Genomic DNA, 17,332 nt, shown 5'->3' with positions numbered 1-17,332 from the left:
GACCATTTACAAAAATAAAAGTTACCAACGTTAGATTTGTTTACGAATTACGTCACTGTACCCATCAATGTCGCTCATCAGATTTCACACTAAATGCTTCCCATCAGAAAATTTAACTGAAAGTAAGGGAATTTATGATCGTAACATATTCAGTCATAAAATAATCAGGTTTCTGGCAATTTCCATGACTTGTTTAGAAAGATTGCAGTTCAATAATATTTGGAAGCAACAGCATAAAGTTAGTGCTAAATATTACGTGATCACAATCAATCGCAGTCAACCAGATGCACATGTGGTATGTTTGTGCCTCCTGTATGGTGTACGGACGGACTAGCCTGTCTGTCAGTGTCACATTTGCTTCTTATCGTCAAGATGTTGTAAGAATTTGAAAATAGTCTGTGTCTGATCAACAGAATTTCTCTTCCACTAAAGTTTAGACAACATTTAGTTGTACTCACTCATGCAAACGTTGTTGATCATGCTTGAGATGTCACACTGACCTCGTTAACTTCGACGTCCTTATGAAAATAGGTCAAGGGTTAAATTCACCTAGAACACTTTCGCTCGTGATTGCCGCGCAATCGTCAAATATTTTCTAGATATCTTATTTTACACTTTGGGCTTTTTAGTTTTGTCTGATAACCAGCCACCTTGAAAACTATGTACTCACGTTATTTGATTTTCTCTTGATTGCGTTCATTACCATCCACAGAGTGACACGAAGCATTTTCGTTGTCTTTCAAAAAACTTCCCGTCCCGTGCGTGTACTGAAGACTCACTGTACATGTGGCATGGTGTATCGTCTATGACTATTTTTGTCTTGTAAAATAAAATTTGAACATGCTGAAGAGAACTATGGCTAGGAATGTCTTATTTTTGTTTTATCTATTTATCATTTTGTTTTGACGTATTGACTGTACTGTGTTATGACCATATATGTTATATGAACCTGTGTTTGCCATGATCCAGGTAGACACAACAATATGGCAACACTGAATTGCAACATCAGTACAGCGTTGTGTCTTTTTATGTTGATTTCGACAATGATACATGTTATAATTATGTATCAAAATAAAAGCAATCAACTCTCGGTAGTCTGCTATCATCATGAAGCTGACTTGCCTTTATATCAGTTCAAACACAATTTTCGATTTCACTTTGATCATGAGCCACAAGCGGGGAACTACTTAATTGGTCAGGGAACCAGTTACATTTACTGCTGGCCTTCAAAACGTTCGTTGAATCGGTAAAGTTTATTGTGATGACCATTGGCAAGTATACGTGTGTATATTTTTTAGAGTGTTGTGTTTCTTGGTTCATTGTGCACGATTGAAATAGAAACAGGTGAAATGCACATAAAATCGTAATTGCTAATTCGGGTTGGAAACGTGGTAAAGGCAAGGTACTAACCAGTCTAACGCAACGTACTCCTACTAATGCACGAGTCAATCACAGGCATTTGTTTCCCGAGTTATGGCTCAGAATATTTCTATCAGAATACAATAAAATGACAATAATATTGTTAATATTGACATATTAAACCAACACTATATGAAAGGGGTAAAATTACACTTGTTTCTGTGATCGCGCAGTTTCACTAAATGCGAAGGAAGACACTTCCTTCCTTTCTTCCTTCGCATTTAGTGAAACTGCGCGATCACAGAAACAAGTGTAATTTTACCCCTTTCATATAGTGTTGGTTTAATATGTCAATATTAACAATATTATTGTCATTTTATCGTATTCTCAGTGATAGAAATATTCTGAGCCATAACTCGGGAAACAAATGCCTGTGGGGAGAAATGTTGGGAGTATTACTTCTTTTAGGTGGTGATTTTCCAGAATGTCTTGCCCCAGGGAGTGGGGAATTTGACAAATTTTATAAGACTAATTTCCAAATCCCCCACTATGCCCCGAGGTGGGGGGGGGGGGGTGACATTGACTCCTGCATAAGGCACATGTTGAAGCCTGTATTACATGTAAACAGACGTGTCGTGTAGTTCTCAACTTGTCATACTATACTATACTTGCTATACTGTAATGTACGATGAAGCAAACTGAATCTTTACAACAACAACAACAACAACAACAACAACAATAACGACGTTACAAAGAGATACAGAACAACAGGTTTTAGGTCAAATACATGTATCGGCCATGGATATACATGTATGTTATGCAATTCCCTAGAAAGTATACGTAAATAACCGTTCCCCCACATCATCTCAGTTTCACGTTTGCTCGCGATATAGACATCATTAAAGATCAGTGGATTCAGTGTACTTTATTAGGCAACCGTTTATCAAAGGTAACCAGTACTTATTATTCATAGAAATACTCCTCAAATTGATGTCATAAATATCCCACACCTCAACAGACACTCCGAAAAAACACTGCATATTAACATTCGCCTATGAAATGTCGGAAAAAATATATGCAATGTCCCTTGTTGTTTTAACTCATCCATAATTTTAGCAACTAAGTTTAATGTAAATTAATGATGATTATTCCTCATCGTCGGCAAAGTCATGTAAACAATACATTTGTAAGCTGGCGAGTTTGTTTCTATCGTTGTCTATTTCACTTTGTATGTGATGTGTGTACCGCGGTACCGCATATGCAAACATACGACAATAGCCCCATCTACACGTAGGTCGTCCTACCTGAGGCATTGTTCGGACGCATTTTCACACTGGTTCCACCGCGGTTGAATAAATATTCGTATCTTAGAGAGTATCAAATACAACATCGGTTACTTAGAGGGCTTTTCCATACGTTTGCAATGTCGGCGAGGGCACACTCTTTAGTTGTCACACTGCTATGGCAAGTAAACCATGTAAAACAAGAGTGATACAAACAATCCAAAGGAAATCAAAATCGGTAAGTAATAATTTTGTTCTTGTTATCATATACAGAGTTCAATGATGTGACCAGCTGTCTTAAGGCATTGATATTGACAAAGTAATTATTTCATTCAGCTTTTTTTAATGTTCCAGTAGAAGACTAGACCTAGTGTGATTAAGTTTAATTATCATAATTTGTGTGAAACTGTTTGTTAAGTGACTGAAATCATACCCTAATGAAAAGTGTGATAAGTCCTTAGATCTAACTTTTCATTTCACAATAAAGTTTTAATTTTTTGAATTTGCAGTTATTGTATTGACACAGGTGAAGTACACATTGACCTATATATATTGGTCACACATAACTTACATTCTATTTCTATAATCAAAAAAGCAAACAGAGAACTGACGTTTTGAAATGATTATGTAATAGTTTGTCAACACAGCAAACCTAGTACATGTGAATACATCTACTGTACATGCTTTGTTTGTTGTTTGCTTGGTGTTTAGATGATGAACAAAAATGGACGTTTTTTTACCTTCCATAAGGGAAGGTTATAATTTAGGGATGTAAAGTCTGGCTGTGTCTCATTTTCTAAAAAAACTTAATTCATTTGCATAATCAACGACTGTCAGTAATTAGGCCATATCTTACAAATGCATGCTTCAAATTGAATATAATTTGGTAAATATTGCAAATAAAACAAAGGGCACATGTCCTGCAAAGCTTGTTGATGTAAGTGTAGTTTTAAGGAGTCGTTTGCATAATTAATGATTTTCAGTAATTAGACTTTATATGAAGGGTGCAAGCTTCAAGTTTGATATTATTTGTTACACACATTTATGATACCAGGGTGCACATGTTCATAAAGCTTAATGATATAATCATAAGATGAAGTTGAACTTGATATTTATGGCCATGGATGCAAATTACGAACTCATTGTCTTCCTTGCAAAACTGTTAACTTTCCAACACACCATTTAATTGATCTTGATTGTAATACACAGCTGGTACTCTCTGCTGTTTTGTTTTGTTTTGTTGCTGTTTTTCGTTTAAGTTTTTTGGTGGGTGTGAATGGGGTGTTGGGGTTAAACCTGTGATAAATTGTTACATTCTCTCTCTCTCTCTCCCTCCCTCCCTCCCTCTCCCCCTCTCTCTCTCCCTCCCTCCCTCTCCCCCTCTCTCTCCCTCCCCCCCCTCCCTCCCCCCCCCCTCTCTCTCTCTCTCTCTCTCTCTCTCTCTCTCTCTCTCTCTCTCTCTCTCTCTCTCTCTCTCTCTCTCTCTCTCTCTCTCTCTCTCTCTCTCTCTCTCCTTATGGGTTTATGTCAGTTTTTCCCTAACAGTCTCTTTGTGTTTTTTTTTAAATCTTTGTTTCACTCTTTATTTCTTATTGTTATCCGTTCATCATTGTAATCACTAGTGGGTTAACTTTTTGTATTTTTATTTCACAGATTAAGTGACTGACAGTGAAGATGATTCCATAGATGTGGCCCACTTAGATCAACTGGCTGAGGAGCTCTTTGGTTGCAATTTACAAGACATCGTTGATATAGAACTGGAGGTTGCTACATGTAGTACAGAGGAGTCAAGAGAAACTGGGATCAATGTGCAGGTGATATCTTGGACCAGATAGAAGAAGACGAAGCATCAGCAGCAGACATTGACGAAGAAAACATTCCACCACCTGAAGACAGTCCAGCCATCCAGTGTTCCTTTCACCATAATACAAATCATATTATCTCACAAACACAAATGAAAGCACTATAACATTATGCTAAATTAGTTTTATTTGATATTGATATAAACTTACAGAAAATATATCAACTTGACTCATCTTTATCATAAGATTAAATATGATTGTATTAAGTAAAATTGATATGGAAAATAATTTGATGCATTGTAATATAAATACAGACAACTGTAATTCATGTAATTCATTATTGATGATTGTTATACATCACATCACAACATTACCGTTCAGTGACAACATCTCATACATATAGTTACTTTGCACAATTGTTTATAGTAACCGTAGGACACAAAGGTGAAACAGGATTTATGTGTGAGATGAGCTTACAAAGGCCAGGTCATAGCAGGTCATGGCACGACACCATTACCAATGTTAGGCCAGGTCGTGTAATTTAATCATATCACCTGGGTAAATATTAATGGTCTGTAAGGTCTGGCCAGATCAGGTCAAATAATGAATGCATAACCTCTCTTAGGACCATGTCACTTTGGGTCTTTATCAGTAGAAGTTAAGCCTTTATGTTGTGTGGCCAGTTATGTCAGGTCAGGTCACTTATTAAAGTTCATGTCTGTCTAAGTCGAGTTTGCTCATGTATGGTCTAAGCCAACTATATATGTATGCTATAACACAAGTTAGTACAGTAGGGTTTGAGGTCAACCTGGGTCACGTCAAGTAATAGCAGGTCATGTAGTCTTAGTCACCTGAGGTCAGTTCACTCAATTGTAAGTGTTGTGCATAAAGATAGGTAAATACATATCGATATCAAGCATAGCTCGTCCATGAGAGGTCAAGTGAGGTCATGTTGGATCATATCGTGATATTACGACATATGCTATGTGAAATAATTGTAAGTAATGTAATTGTACATGCACACAAAAAAGGATGATTTTAAACATTTTGAAACATATTTTGAGCACAACAGTACTACTGATATAGATGCATGTTGATCTGATGTACATTGTATAAACATCCTGAGTATAAATCCATTATTTTTGTTCAAACCATATTCAACTTGGCTTGCTTGCCAGCACTTTTGACAGCTCCCTTCTATTTTTGTTAGGTTCAAGGACTGTGACCATACATAAATGCATATAGTTATTCTCAGCATCTGATCCAACACCAAGCTTGCAAAGTTTATTTTGTATATACCCTTCTTGCAGCCATCTGTAATGAAATAATGCTTTAGTTAGGAGAGTTTGGCAATGTGACGGGACAGAATTAAAGAAGAATATGTGTACATTAAAGTGGATATACGAATGAGGATTTGGCATCTATTTTGAATTTTTTATTTAGAAAATAATATTGACCACATCCATGTTTGTAATAAATTGCATGATATTAATAAATGTATAAAAAGTTTTTTGTTGTACATCCTATGAGTTTCGCAAGTGAAATACATTTGTTGTACTTATGCATACTGAAATTGAATGTTAGAATGTACGAGAAACCTAGCAAAGTCTACCAAATTGCCAACTTTACATTCAACCGTGAAAGTGCACATTTTGGGGACATTCAACCTTGATAACTGACTACATTAACACATCACCCAAAGACTGTGATTTCTATGAGTTTTACAAGTGAAATACATGTGTTTTACTTATTTGTACTGAAAATGAATGTGGGAGTATATAGGAAACATGGTAAAGTTCACCAAATGCCAACTTTACATTCAGCCATGAAAGTGCACATTTTGGGGACATTTGTTTTACTTATTTGTACTGAAAATAAATGTTGGAGTGTATTAAAAGCCACGTAAAGTCCATAAAATGCCAAAGTTGATAACTGACTACATTAACAAATCACCCAAAGACTGTCATTTCTATAAGTTTTACAAGTGAAACACATTTGTTTTACTTATTTGTACTAAAAATAAATGCTGGAGTGTTTTAAAAGCCACTTAAAGTCCATAAAATGCCAAATTTACATTCAACCTGGAAAGTGCACATTTTGGGGACATTCAACCTTGATAACTGACTACAGTAACAAATCACTCAAGGACTGGTTTCTATAAGTTTTGCAAGTGAAACCCATTTGTTTTACTTATTTGTACTGAAAATAAATGTTGGAGTGTATTGAAAGCCACGTAAAGTCCATAAAATGCCAAAGTTACATTCAACCTGGAAAGTGCACATTTTGGGGACATTCAACCTTGATAACTGACTACAGTAACAAATCACTCAAGGACTGGTTTCTATAAGTTTTGCAAGTGAAACCCATTTGTTTCACTTATTTGTACTGAAAATAAATGTTGGAGTGTATTGAAAGCCACGTAAAGTCCATAAAATGCCAAATTTACATTCAACCTGGAAAGTGCACATTTTGGGGACATTCAACCTTGATAACTGACTACATTAACACACGACCCAAAGACTGGTTTCTATAAGTTTTGCAAGTGAAATACATTTGTTTTACTTATTTGTACTGAAAATAAATGTTGGAGTGTACTAAAAGCCACGTAAAGTCCATAAAATACCAAATTTACATTCAACCTGGAAAGTGCACATTTTGGGGACATTCAACCTTGATATTTGTTTTAGTTATTTATACTGAAAATGAATGGAGGAGTGTATGAGAAATCACCAAATGCCACCTTTACATTCAACCAGGAAAGTTGGCAATGTGAAATCAAGAAATGGAACAAATTTCACTTTGGTATGGCACTAAAACACATTACAGTTTCATTAAGGGAATTATTTTTTCCTCTGCAGTATTCATTGATACTACATACTTATCATGCTTGGCCCATTTAGTCAAAGAGAGAGGCCTAGGGTCTGAGGCCTAAAAGTAAGAGAATTAATAAGTCCTGGTGAAATATACACAACATATTGGATGTACATGCATCCATTGTTTTGTATTTCTGCACACATAGCAGTCAGTAACAGTCGATTACTCTAGATAGTAACATTAACAGTATGTGGTCACTGTCATGAACAGATAGCCTCAACATGGCATTGTAGATGCACTCTATTCAAAATGTAGGGTAAGACTTGAGATGTCAAATTTAGTAACCAGCTATTATGACAACAGTAAATCAAACATTGACTATTATGAAGTTATTTCGGTGTACAGAGTGCGATAGTGCATGTATGTGCACAGTGCTATAGAAGCTCAGTACTAGAAGTCAGTCACACCATTCGTTGTAAAACACAATCTTACCTCCGGGAGACACTCATTCAGTCGCCTCTTCACTCTTCCTTTCACAATCGACTCTTTATAGGCAAAGGCATGGCACCTTCATGCAGGTATGCCTGCAGCCAGCTCGATGTCAGTTTTGCCATTAGTCGCCATTTTGAATGTGTACTCGTGCACAGTCCATTTTTATCACACCTAGTAAACACCTAGGTATTATTTATTTTAAAGCATGGAAACTATTGTTTATAGTTTATACATATCTTCAGGAATGTAATAACTAATAGTAAACTCATTATAATGTTAGTATGTAAGTGATAATTATTGGTCACAGCGGCTAAACTTGTGTACGAGCCTAGACCTCCCAAGCAGTTGAAAGTTATTCGACCGCGGTGGCACGGGCAAAAAAAAGACGTTTCACTAAGTGCCTACCTGAGGCAGTCCCAAGTCATACCTGAGGTAGGATAGATTTGTGTCTACACGTAGGAAGGTTACAGCGTGGATGTCGCGCGTTCCGTCCTGACTAGTACATATAGGACGAAGTCAGGAGGGTTTCAGGAAACCTCTCAAAGGTGTCCTAAGTCAGGACGGTTTCAGGACAGGTTCAGGACGCGTTTGCGTCTACACGGGCTTCAAACTATCCTGAATCCTACCTCTGGTAGGATTTTTAGTGCGTGTAGACGGGGCTAGTGTAACGCACTTTGCTACATTGTATTCAATTCTAGTGACGTCATTCACCTCGCGCACACACAGTAGTATTAGTAACGGACGCCATTTCTCACACTCGACACTTCGCAAGCCTTTATGATCGAGAATTTCTGGATAATTTATAAGTATTCCTGTAACAATGAATGCTACCGTGATGTCACTTGTCCCCGATGACATGAATGATATCGGTGTCTGTTATCGTCTGAATTTGGGACCCAGAAATACGTACATACGCATGTACACACATCGAGTTTCACAATACTAACTACAGTGTCAGCTGGAGCAGCAGACGATCTTTGAAACTGTCGGATTTTGAATTTCTATCCATAAACAAACGATAAACAGTATGGAGTCGCGTATGTCAACTTGTACCGGTACTCAAATGTATGTGTACACATTTGGAGATTTTGTGATGAAAGACTGAACCAAGTTGACAAGTGTAGTTCGAATTCGCAAGGACTGCTGGTATTTAGGTATTTAGTAAATTTACAATTTATTCTGGTGATTTTTAGAGTTTTACTTTTAGAATTGCATAGGTTTGATACAGATAATTTCAAAAATCATGAAACCTTGTTACAACAGATATCACCAACCCATACATTCCAACAGCAATGATGTTTTTTTCCTAAATTTAAAATGTTTAAAGTGTTTTATGTCTAATTTGTCAAAAATTCACGTTATATGGTTATTTTGGTTACCATGGCAATCGATGTTATTAAATGACCACTTTTTGAACTCAGCATGACAAAGTACCCTTGGTAGTAGGGTCAATGTGCAAATAAGAAGATATTTATCAGATTTAGAATGTTGTTTGTGAGATGTATGTGTATATAATGAAAACATAATTTTCACGTCTACCATACGTTTCCATGGAAACAGCTATCCAATTTTATACAATTTATGTTACATCAGGTAGCACTAACTCATACATGTCTAATACAAGGGCATTTATCACTGTATTATCTTTTTTTTCAATGTTTTATGTCAAGTTTTGGAAAAAATGGTTAACATATTATGGTGGTTTTGGTTACCATGGCAACAGATGTTCATAAAATGACCCCCTATTTTGAACTCAGCATACAAAAGTACCCCAGGTAGGGTGGTTAGTATTGAAATAAACTTGATTATTATAAAAATTATTATTACTATATACTTATTATTTAATTATTTAATTATTTAATTATTTTTTTTTGGGGGGGGGGGGCCATAAACATTTGTTTAAAATTGACACTTCAAGATTGACTGAAAATAGCATTTTATAAAATAAAAAGAAATAAACAGTACTAACTAGTCTATAGCTGTTTATTGTATGACAAAGAAAAGAAGCACTGAAAATAAACCTCATGTATGGAATGTACTGTTGCACACCAAAAATGCAACAATTAATACTTTTGACACATACTAACAAGTATTTACAAAGTGTTTTACGTGACTGGAAACTTGCAAAAGGCGCGAAAATGAGAATGGCCTAAGTGTGTGTGTGAAGTTAAACCGGTAAATTTATATCAGCCGATACATTTTCTGAACAGGCTCTAGTCTAGAGTGCAAAGTTACTTGCTTCACGCACGCCCCCGGAACCTGTAATAAATTCACGACGAACTTTTACTTGCATATAATAAAGTCACTGTCCCGGCACTACGTTCCGCCGGCTTTTCATAAACAAATGTTACAACTATTATTCGGGAAAACTTGACCATAAACAAATATGCTGGATTACAAAATAACTAAGCAATGACTAGACTGAAAGCAACATTTTCAAAACTAATTTACTGCAACTACCACAGCATGTTAGGCGTCGGCAAGACGTAATCAAACTCCGGAAACAAGACAGGTAAAAAAATCACTGTAAACATTACCTTGTAAGTGAACTGCTCATATGTAATCACGCGTACGCACGGTGACCATTGTAATATATTGCCAATGATGAAGCAATGAAGGCATGTCAAAACAAACATATAGGTGTTATCGTGGGTTATACTTTCATGGCCTTACCCACAACTTGAAGATAAACAAAGCCGATCGCAACAAGGTCAAGGACGTACACCATCGAGGCGAGATTGATCGAAACACACATTTTTCACAGATATTTTTTTTACTAAAATTGTTGCATAATTACTAATCTATAATAATAATAATAACAATAATAATAATATCACTTGTAAAGCGCCATATATCCTAAAAGTCCATAGGCACTGAAACACTACAAAAGTGATAAAAACTACTAGTGGAAAACATACTAAAAACAGTCTCAAATCTCAACGATGTTCAGCTTTATGATAGCCATTTAATATTTTGTTTGTTCTGAGCTGAATGTAATACAGAAAGATCAACAGTTTATTTCATAATATTATTCAATTTTATTGTAAAAATTTGTGCATATTTATAATTCATCACCTAATGAGCTATTTCCAAATACTTATTCGTTTATGTTTATGTTTACTTGAATAAAAGGGAAAACAATGGAACATCGTTCATGATGCCTGAAAGAACTATCAATGTATTTATTCTGTTTATGTTTACTAGAATAAAAAGGGAAAACCGTTGACGTGAATCTGACCACAAGGGCACAACTGGACATCATTCAAGATGTCTGAAAGATCTATCAATGTGTTGGAGGATCAGATCCGAACTAAGATTCTCTCCAGACGAGCTCGTGTGACCGAGTTCTTCAAAGACTATGACAGACTCAGATCTGGTTACATTTCAAGTAAGTTGAAATAATCTACATAACATACATTGCAGTACACAGTTTCAGAAGTGTGGGGACTTTCACTCTCTACATACCACATATTACAGCTCTTTGCAGAAAAGCTTGCCCAAGCTGTTAAATGAACTATTAAGATCAGTGAGTCTGATCACAAGGTTTCATGTTGAGATAGACACAAGAAAGATAAGAGACAAATATCACATACACAGTGTAGACTCTTTATTTAGTTAAATTAATGATATGAACAGTAACTGCATGAAAGAAACAGTTCAGTTGATTGCTGACCATGGATTTTGTTTGAACTTCAAGAAATTATACCTCATGTCTAGTGTAATTGTAGTAGTGTGCATGCTGTTACTGTTAATGTCATTAACTAAATGAAGAGTTGATATCATAATTATTTGCCTGAGTTGAACAATAAAAAACATCTTTAAATGAAAGTTCATCTGTGTTGGTAATTCAGTGTTGGTAATTTTTAAACTTTTGATCCAAACACAAACTTGAAAATTGTTATCTGATATTTTTGACTGCGTACTTCAGTCTTTGTCAACAGATTGACCCATTTATTCAGAAAATTATTATTAAAAAACATATCTATATTGCTATTCTACGTATTACATATTTCTCACATGATGGCAAATAAAAATGTAGATAAATCCAACATGGTCAGCATGACGTTATGTATTCAGATCACTAACTACACATAATCATAAATTTTCTAGACTGTCATGTGGGGATTTTTGGCTCTTGCCTTCCCTACATAGACAAGAGCCAAAAATCCCTGATGACTATTTCCTAGGCTAAACTCTCCTTAAAGTAACGTAGTCTGTTATTCATTCTACTGATAGGGAGTTCAAAGCAAAAAACCTATAGACTTGTTGTAAGGCAAAAAAATTGTTTGGTTCTGGTTACCCGAACCCCACCTATAGGTTTTCACCCTAAACATTATTTTACATATTCAAGGGAAAAAATCAGGACAATTGTGATATCTCTCGCAAAGAAATAGTGGATGATGCAAAAACTGGCACCATCTTAAAAAGACAATACAAATCTGTTCTTCCAGTCTGTACTGGCTGTACATCTGATGAGAAGAAACTAATAACACAGAGACCATATGGAAAACAGTGGAAAACATAACTACCTTAACTAGACACTCACATATGAAAAAATATATACCCCCGGTATATAAAAAATAACATAAAAAATCTACCTATCCCACCTATTCTAAAATTGAGCATAATTGGAACCACATAATTTTCATTTTTAAGCCTAAGCAATGAATAATACAGAAATAATGCGAGTCACATTTATTGTTATTCATCTAAATGTATCATAACATACACAAATATTTGTATGAACCATTAAAATTGAAATGTTTTTATAAGAAATGATGTACATATTGAACTATTTATTTAAGAGATATTATCATATTTATTGTATCATTATTGTTAGCAGCTGGTATTGATTGAACCATAACGGTAGATTACTCTGTAGATTTGATAGTTATTGGGAACAGATGTTTGTAATTAAAAGTATGCATTTTTTTCCCCACAGCATCACAATTTAAGCGTGTTCTGGATCAAAGCTTTGGAATACAACTATTCCCCGAAGATGAGCAGGCACTGACAGATAAATACGAAGATAAAAACGATGGAATGATTAATTATCGTAAATTCTCTGATGTCATCGATTGTGGTGAGTATTCTGGGATAGTACACAGAATATCTGTTTAATTGGGTAACAGGGTTATGAACTAGTAAAATCAAAATCAATAACACATATTGACCACAAATTTTGGAGTAGTCACATGTTTCTGTTCAAAAGATGTTGTCCTGTCGATGTATGTTTTTTTTTCATTAAACCTGCATTACTGACATTATGAGAGTCACTAAAAATGAAATGTTTTCAGTGACAATATTAAAATTAATTCCTTTGGTGGCCATGCTTTCTCACATGCCACACCTCGTCTTTAAAACAAATTGACACCGGAGCTCTGTCAGACACCCACAGTCAATGCCTTCAGGAAAAACCTTAAAACGCGAAGGTTTTCAATATTTAACTGTACAGTGCCTCTGAACTTTACTTTGTATTGGATACAGGCACTCGATTGATTGATTTATTGATTGACTGATTGACTGAGTGAGTGAGTGAGTGATTGATTGAGTGATTGATTGATTGATTGATTGATTGATTGATTGATTGATTGACTGACTGACTGAGTGATTGATTGACTGACTGACTGACTGACTGATTGATTGATTGATTGATTGCGTGATTGATTAATTGATAGATTGACTGATTGATTGATTGATTGAATGATTGATTGATTGACAGTAATTTAGAACAATTTATGTGACATTATTTTAAAAGTGAGTGGTAACTTTTTTATCTAAAATTGTATTTTTCACAGTTTTTGAACCAAATGATTTGAAGACTGAACCACAAGCAAGAAAAGTAGAAGTCACAGAATAGTAAGTATATCACTTTGCTATTGAATACTTATTACAGATGAGATAATGAAATATATTGCCCAGATATCACAAAGTCATTATTGTATTGTTAACCTTTTGAAATTCTTGGGTCATTATATCGATTATTCTCCTGGTATGATAATATTTCATAAGTAGCATTATAAACCTGTGATGTCACAAAGTTATTAATGATATAATGAGGTTATTACTCATATAATCATAGTGGGATATGACAAAGTCATTATTGGTATTATTACCCTGGAATATAGTGAAATTGCTATTGTTATAATTATGAAGGGATATGGTGAAGTTTATATTGTTGATGTAATCACCATGGGATATTGTGGAGTCATTATTAATGTTTATTACCCTCAGTGACAATTTCAGAATTATGTTTATCTTTTAGACACATTTATTATAAGGTCGTTATCAATATTTATCACCCTCAATACTAGTGGCTGTTGTTTTCCAAAATGCAATTAGATGTGTTTATCATCTGACACATACTGACATTTATTGTGAAGTCGCTATTGATATTTATTGCTCTCAGTCGAGATTTTATATAGTTGTTATGTGACACATTTCCAAAACGTTATTTTCTTTATATCCTTTAGTCTGGGGACACATCGCTCTCAACGTCCTCTCAGTCCATCCTTTCGTAGTAGATGTACTGATATTCTGAGGAGAATTGCACCATTTTATAAATACCATGGAATCAATGTCAGAACTTGTTACGAAGACTTTGACAGACACCACAATGGATTGGTAAGGTAAAGCCAGGTAAGAAAGAAATCACATGGACACCATGTGACAGTCACATGACAAATGTGTTATGTAGATGTTGACAGACACCAGAATGGATTGGTCACAGAAAGGCATGTCAGAAAGAAATCACATGGACATCATGTGACAGTCACATGACAAATGTGTTATGAAGATTTTGACAGAGTCACCACAATGGGTTGGTCAAAGAAAGTCATGTAAGGAAGAAATCACATGGACATCATGTGACAGTCACGTGACATACATACTGTGTTTGAAATTAGACTTTAAACGCTACATCACAGTGTAACATAGATACCTGATATAGTTACATATCACAAATCAAAACAGCGTAGTATAGTTATTGATGCGAGGATTTTCTGTTGGAATATCGTCCTATCTGTAGATCTTTATTTTTTCGGTCAGACGTTGAACTTTATTTTCATTTGTGTTACAGTTCTATCGTAGTTTTCCTGGTCCACCAGACGTGACAGAGAATGAGATGCAAACACTGGCTCAGAAATACCTGGATCCAAGTAAAGCTAGTCTCTGTAACTACTTGAATTTCCACCATGATGTAGAGGCTATCAAAGACACCTTGGTTGAGGATTTAGAATATCCAGGTAGCCCAGCTAAAGCTGAGTATAACATACCAGCCAAGGTAAGTCAACGTGTAGGAATTTCTGATTTGATGTATTTTCCCCAGAGGATTAATTTATCATTATTGTCTCATCAGTGATGCTGATGAGGCATTGGAAATGTCTGTTATGAAGAAGAAAATTAGTCATCCAATAGATTGTTTTCAAATTACATCGTTTGGCTATTACCAATACACAAGACCTTCCTGTGGTACTCGAAATGGGTAGTTGAGACAGATAAAATGTAGTATTGTACCATGCGCAAGCCAGGTTCAATAAAAAAATATGGAATATATACTCTGGTCGTTCTACCTCACAACAACGCATGCCTATGTCACGACAACACATTGTCTATGTCACTGGTTCTGCTGTGTTCGAAATATGAGTAAAAACTTTCAAAAGTGCCATTACTTTCCCCAATTTTACTTTTATATCACTGGCGATGGTATAATTATATTATTCCCAATATTGTTTCTTCATTCAGCTGGAAAATACTCATGACCTAAGGGTTGTCACTATGAGTCACTTGCCGAGAAGTAACAAGTGCCCTGAGGTCACTTGTATTTTCCTTGGCTGAACAAAGAAAAATATTGGGGCATAATATCTAGTTATAGGAAAATATCACATTTGCAAACTACTTCTATCAACTATGATTTCTGTTGTTTGGTTCTATATTGGTTCAATGAATTGTGTAGATTAGGGGTTGGTATAATTACCCCCCCCCCCAAAAAAAAAAAAAAAATCAAAAAATCAGAAGGTTTGATATTGCTCAGTGATCAAATCAAGATTATAAAAGTCTTAATGTGTTTTTTTTTCTAATTCAGACTGTAGCACCACGCTCCGTTGATGATGTCTTTGACAAGATCCGTACAGCTGTGTACAAAAATGGTATCCGTACCACTGAGTTTTTCCGTGATCACGACAGACTACGTAGCTACATTATCACCGAGAACCAGTTCATCTGTGGTCTGTCATTGGCTGTGGGCAAGGAGGCACAGTTATCACGCAGTGATATACAGAAAGTGGTGGATTACTACAAAATCAAAGACGGCAGAGTACGATACAAGGAATTCTGTGACCTGATGGAAAATGGTAAGTCTTGTTGAAAGAGATCAATGAAGTGAAATGGTTAGGTGACGTCACAAAAAAGATTGTATGTGGGAGGGAGGTAAAATTTCAATGTAAGAATATAGACATAAGCTAACTCAGTAACATCTGCCAAGCACAAGGGGACAAGCTTTGATGAAAATTCTCTTCACTCTTTTCATGAAGGGATAAGTAGGAGTGTATAAACACAGTAAACCCATTCAATGACAAGTGAAGACGAGGCAGTTAACTGGATCATATTGATTGCTTTCTTGTCAGATGACTAAATAAAAAATCTTTTGGAAAATAAAAAAAAATATTTAAAAAAAAAAAAAAAAAATGTTCATCCGCCCCCTGCCCACCCATATCCAGGGGGGGGGGGGGATTTCAATTCTGCAAGTTGTTGACGAAAATAGATTTGAAATTCAATTTTAATCGGACAATTGTATTAAAGAAATAAAGGAGCATAGCATAAAATGTTGGTGTATATATTTTAATTTTATGGTGCATTCTTACCAATCAACTTGCTACATGTATCTATATATATAATTGATAAATAACATGGGATACCGTCATCATTTCACTTGTTTGTATCTGCAGCATTTATGACCCAGACTTGGAGAAGAAACCAACAATGGAAGTGAAAAGACCACCACTAGGTGCTTTGTCCAGATATCTCAATCCATTGAGTGATGTAGAAGAAGCCAGAGTAGCTGAGGTATGGATGGATTTGTCAGTAACCGTACAAGAACGACGTATCGTGATGTATGCCTATTTCAAAGACTATGACAGAGTATGTACAATTTTTAACTCTTTTTTTTTTTTCTTTTGAAGGAGGCTTAATTTTTAAACAGGAAATTGAGAATACACCGCCCTCACTCAAATTGGAGGTATCATCACCTCATAGTATCGTTTCTTAAGAGCTTTGTTTCTTGGTATTCTGTAGAAGTGTAAATCAGGGATTTTTTTCGTATTGTTCCGACATAGGGGAAAGCAGGAGTGTTCTATGATTAACTGAGTAACCTATACAATGTATACCCCCAAGGTACACAGACAGGAAGTAGAGCGCCACCATGGCAAATTTTGGAAAGGCCTATTATAAAATCTTTTCAATACTTGTCTATCTATAGACAATACAATCTGTTACATCCCAGAAAAGCAAATTCAGTGTGTACCACTATCATTTATAGCATGAATATCAGGTATATAAGTGAAATCATTTTGCTTGGGTGTTAGG

The 17,332-nt window shown here is 35.4% G+C and overlaps 1 protein-coding gene across 3 annotated transcripts; it reads left to right on the top strand.

Moving 5' to 3' along the window:
• The first annotated feature begins 1,167 nt into the window (after nucleotides 1-1,167).
• On the top strand, nucleotides 1,168-16,860 carry LOC144437542 (uncharacterized). 3 transcript variants are annotated; one of them, XM_078126492.1, is made up of 6 exons: nucleotides 1,168-1,246; nucleotides 10,955-11,138; nucleotides 12,693-12,833; nucleotides 13,549-13,609; nucleotides 14,224-14,389; nucleotides 14,829-14,958. In XM_078126492.1, the coding sequence occupies exons 2-5, from the start codon at nucleotides 11,018-11,020 to the stop codon at nucleotides 14,381-14,383; spliced, it is 483 nt and encodes a 160-aa protein (XP_077982618.1). In that variant the 5' UTR covers nucleotides 1,168-1,246; nucleotides 10,955-11,017; the 3' UTR covers nucleotides 14,384-14,389; nucleotides 14,829-14,958. The 3 variants fall into 3 exon arrangements, with proteins under 3 accessions (XP_077982618.1, XP_077982617.1, XP_077982619.1); XM_078126491.1 differs by lacking the exon at nucleotides 1,168-1,246 and adding an exon at nucleotides 8,227-8,904; XM_078126493.1 differs by lacking the exons at nucleotides 1,168-1,246; nucleotides 10,955-11,138; nucleotides 12,693-12,833; nucleotides 13,549-13,609 and adding exons at nucleotides 15,834-16,101; nucleotides 16,696-16,860 and having other exon boundaries at nucleotides 14,270-14,389; nucleotides 14,829-15,032.
• The last annotated feature ends 472 nt before the right edge of the window (nucleotides 16,861-17,332 follow it).

Source organism: Glandiceps talaboti, chromosome 7 (assembly GCF_964340395.1).
Source record: "Glandiceps talaboti chromosome 7, keGlaTala1.1, whole genome shotgun sequence".
Taxonomy (NCBI): domain Eukaryota; kingdom Metazoa; phylum Hemichordata; class Enteropneusta; family Spengelidae; genus Glandiceps; species Glandiceps talaboti.
This window is presented reverse-complemented; position numbering and strand designations above follow the sequence as displayed.

Coding starts and splice junctions, on each gene's coding strand:
- LOC144437542 (XM_078126492.1), top strand. CDS start 11,018: ATGTCTGAAAGATCTATCAATGTGTTGGAGGATCAGATCCGAACTAAG. Junction 12,834..13,548: donor CTCTGATGTCATCGATTGTG/GTGAGTATTCTG, acceptor TATTTTTCACAG/TTTTTGAACCAAATGATTTG. Junction 13,610..14,223: donor AAAGTAGAAGTCACAGAATA/GTAAGTATATCA, acceptor TATATCCTTTAG/TCTGGGGACACATCGCTCTC.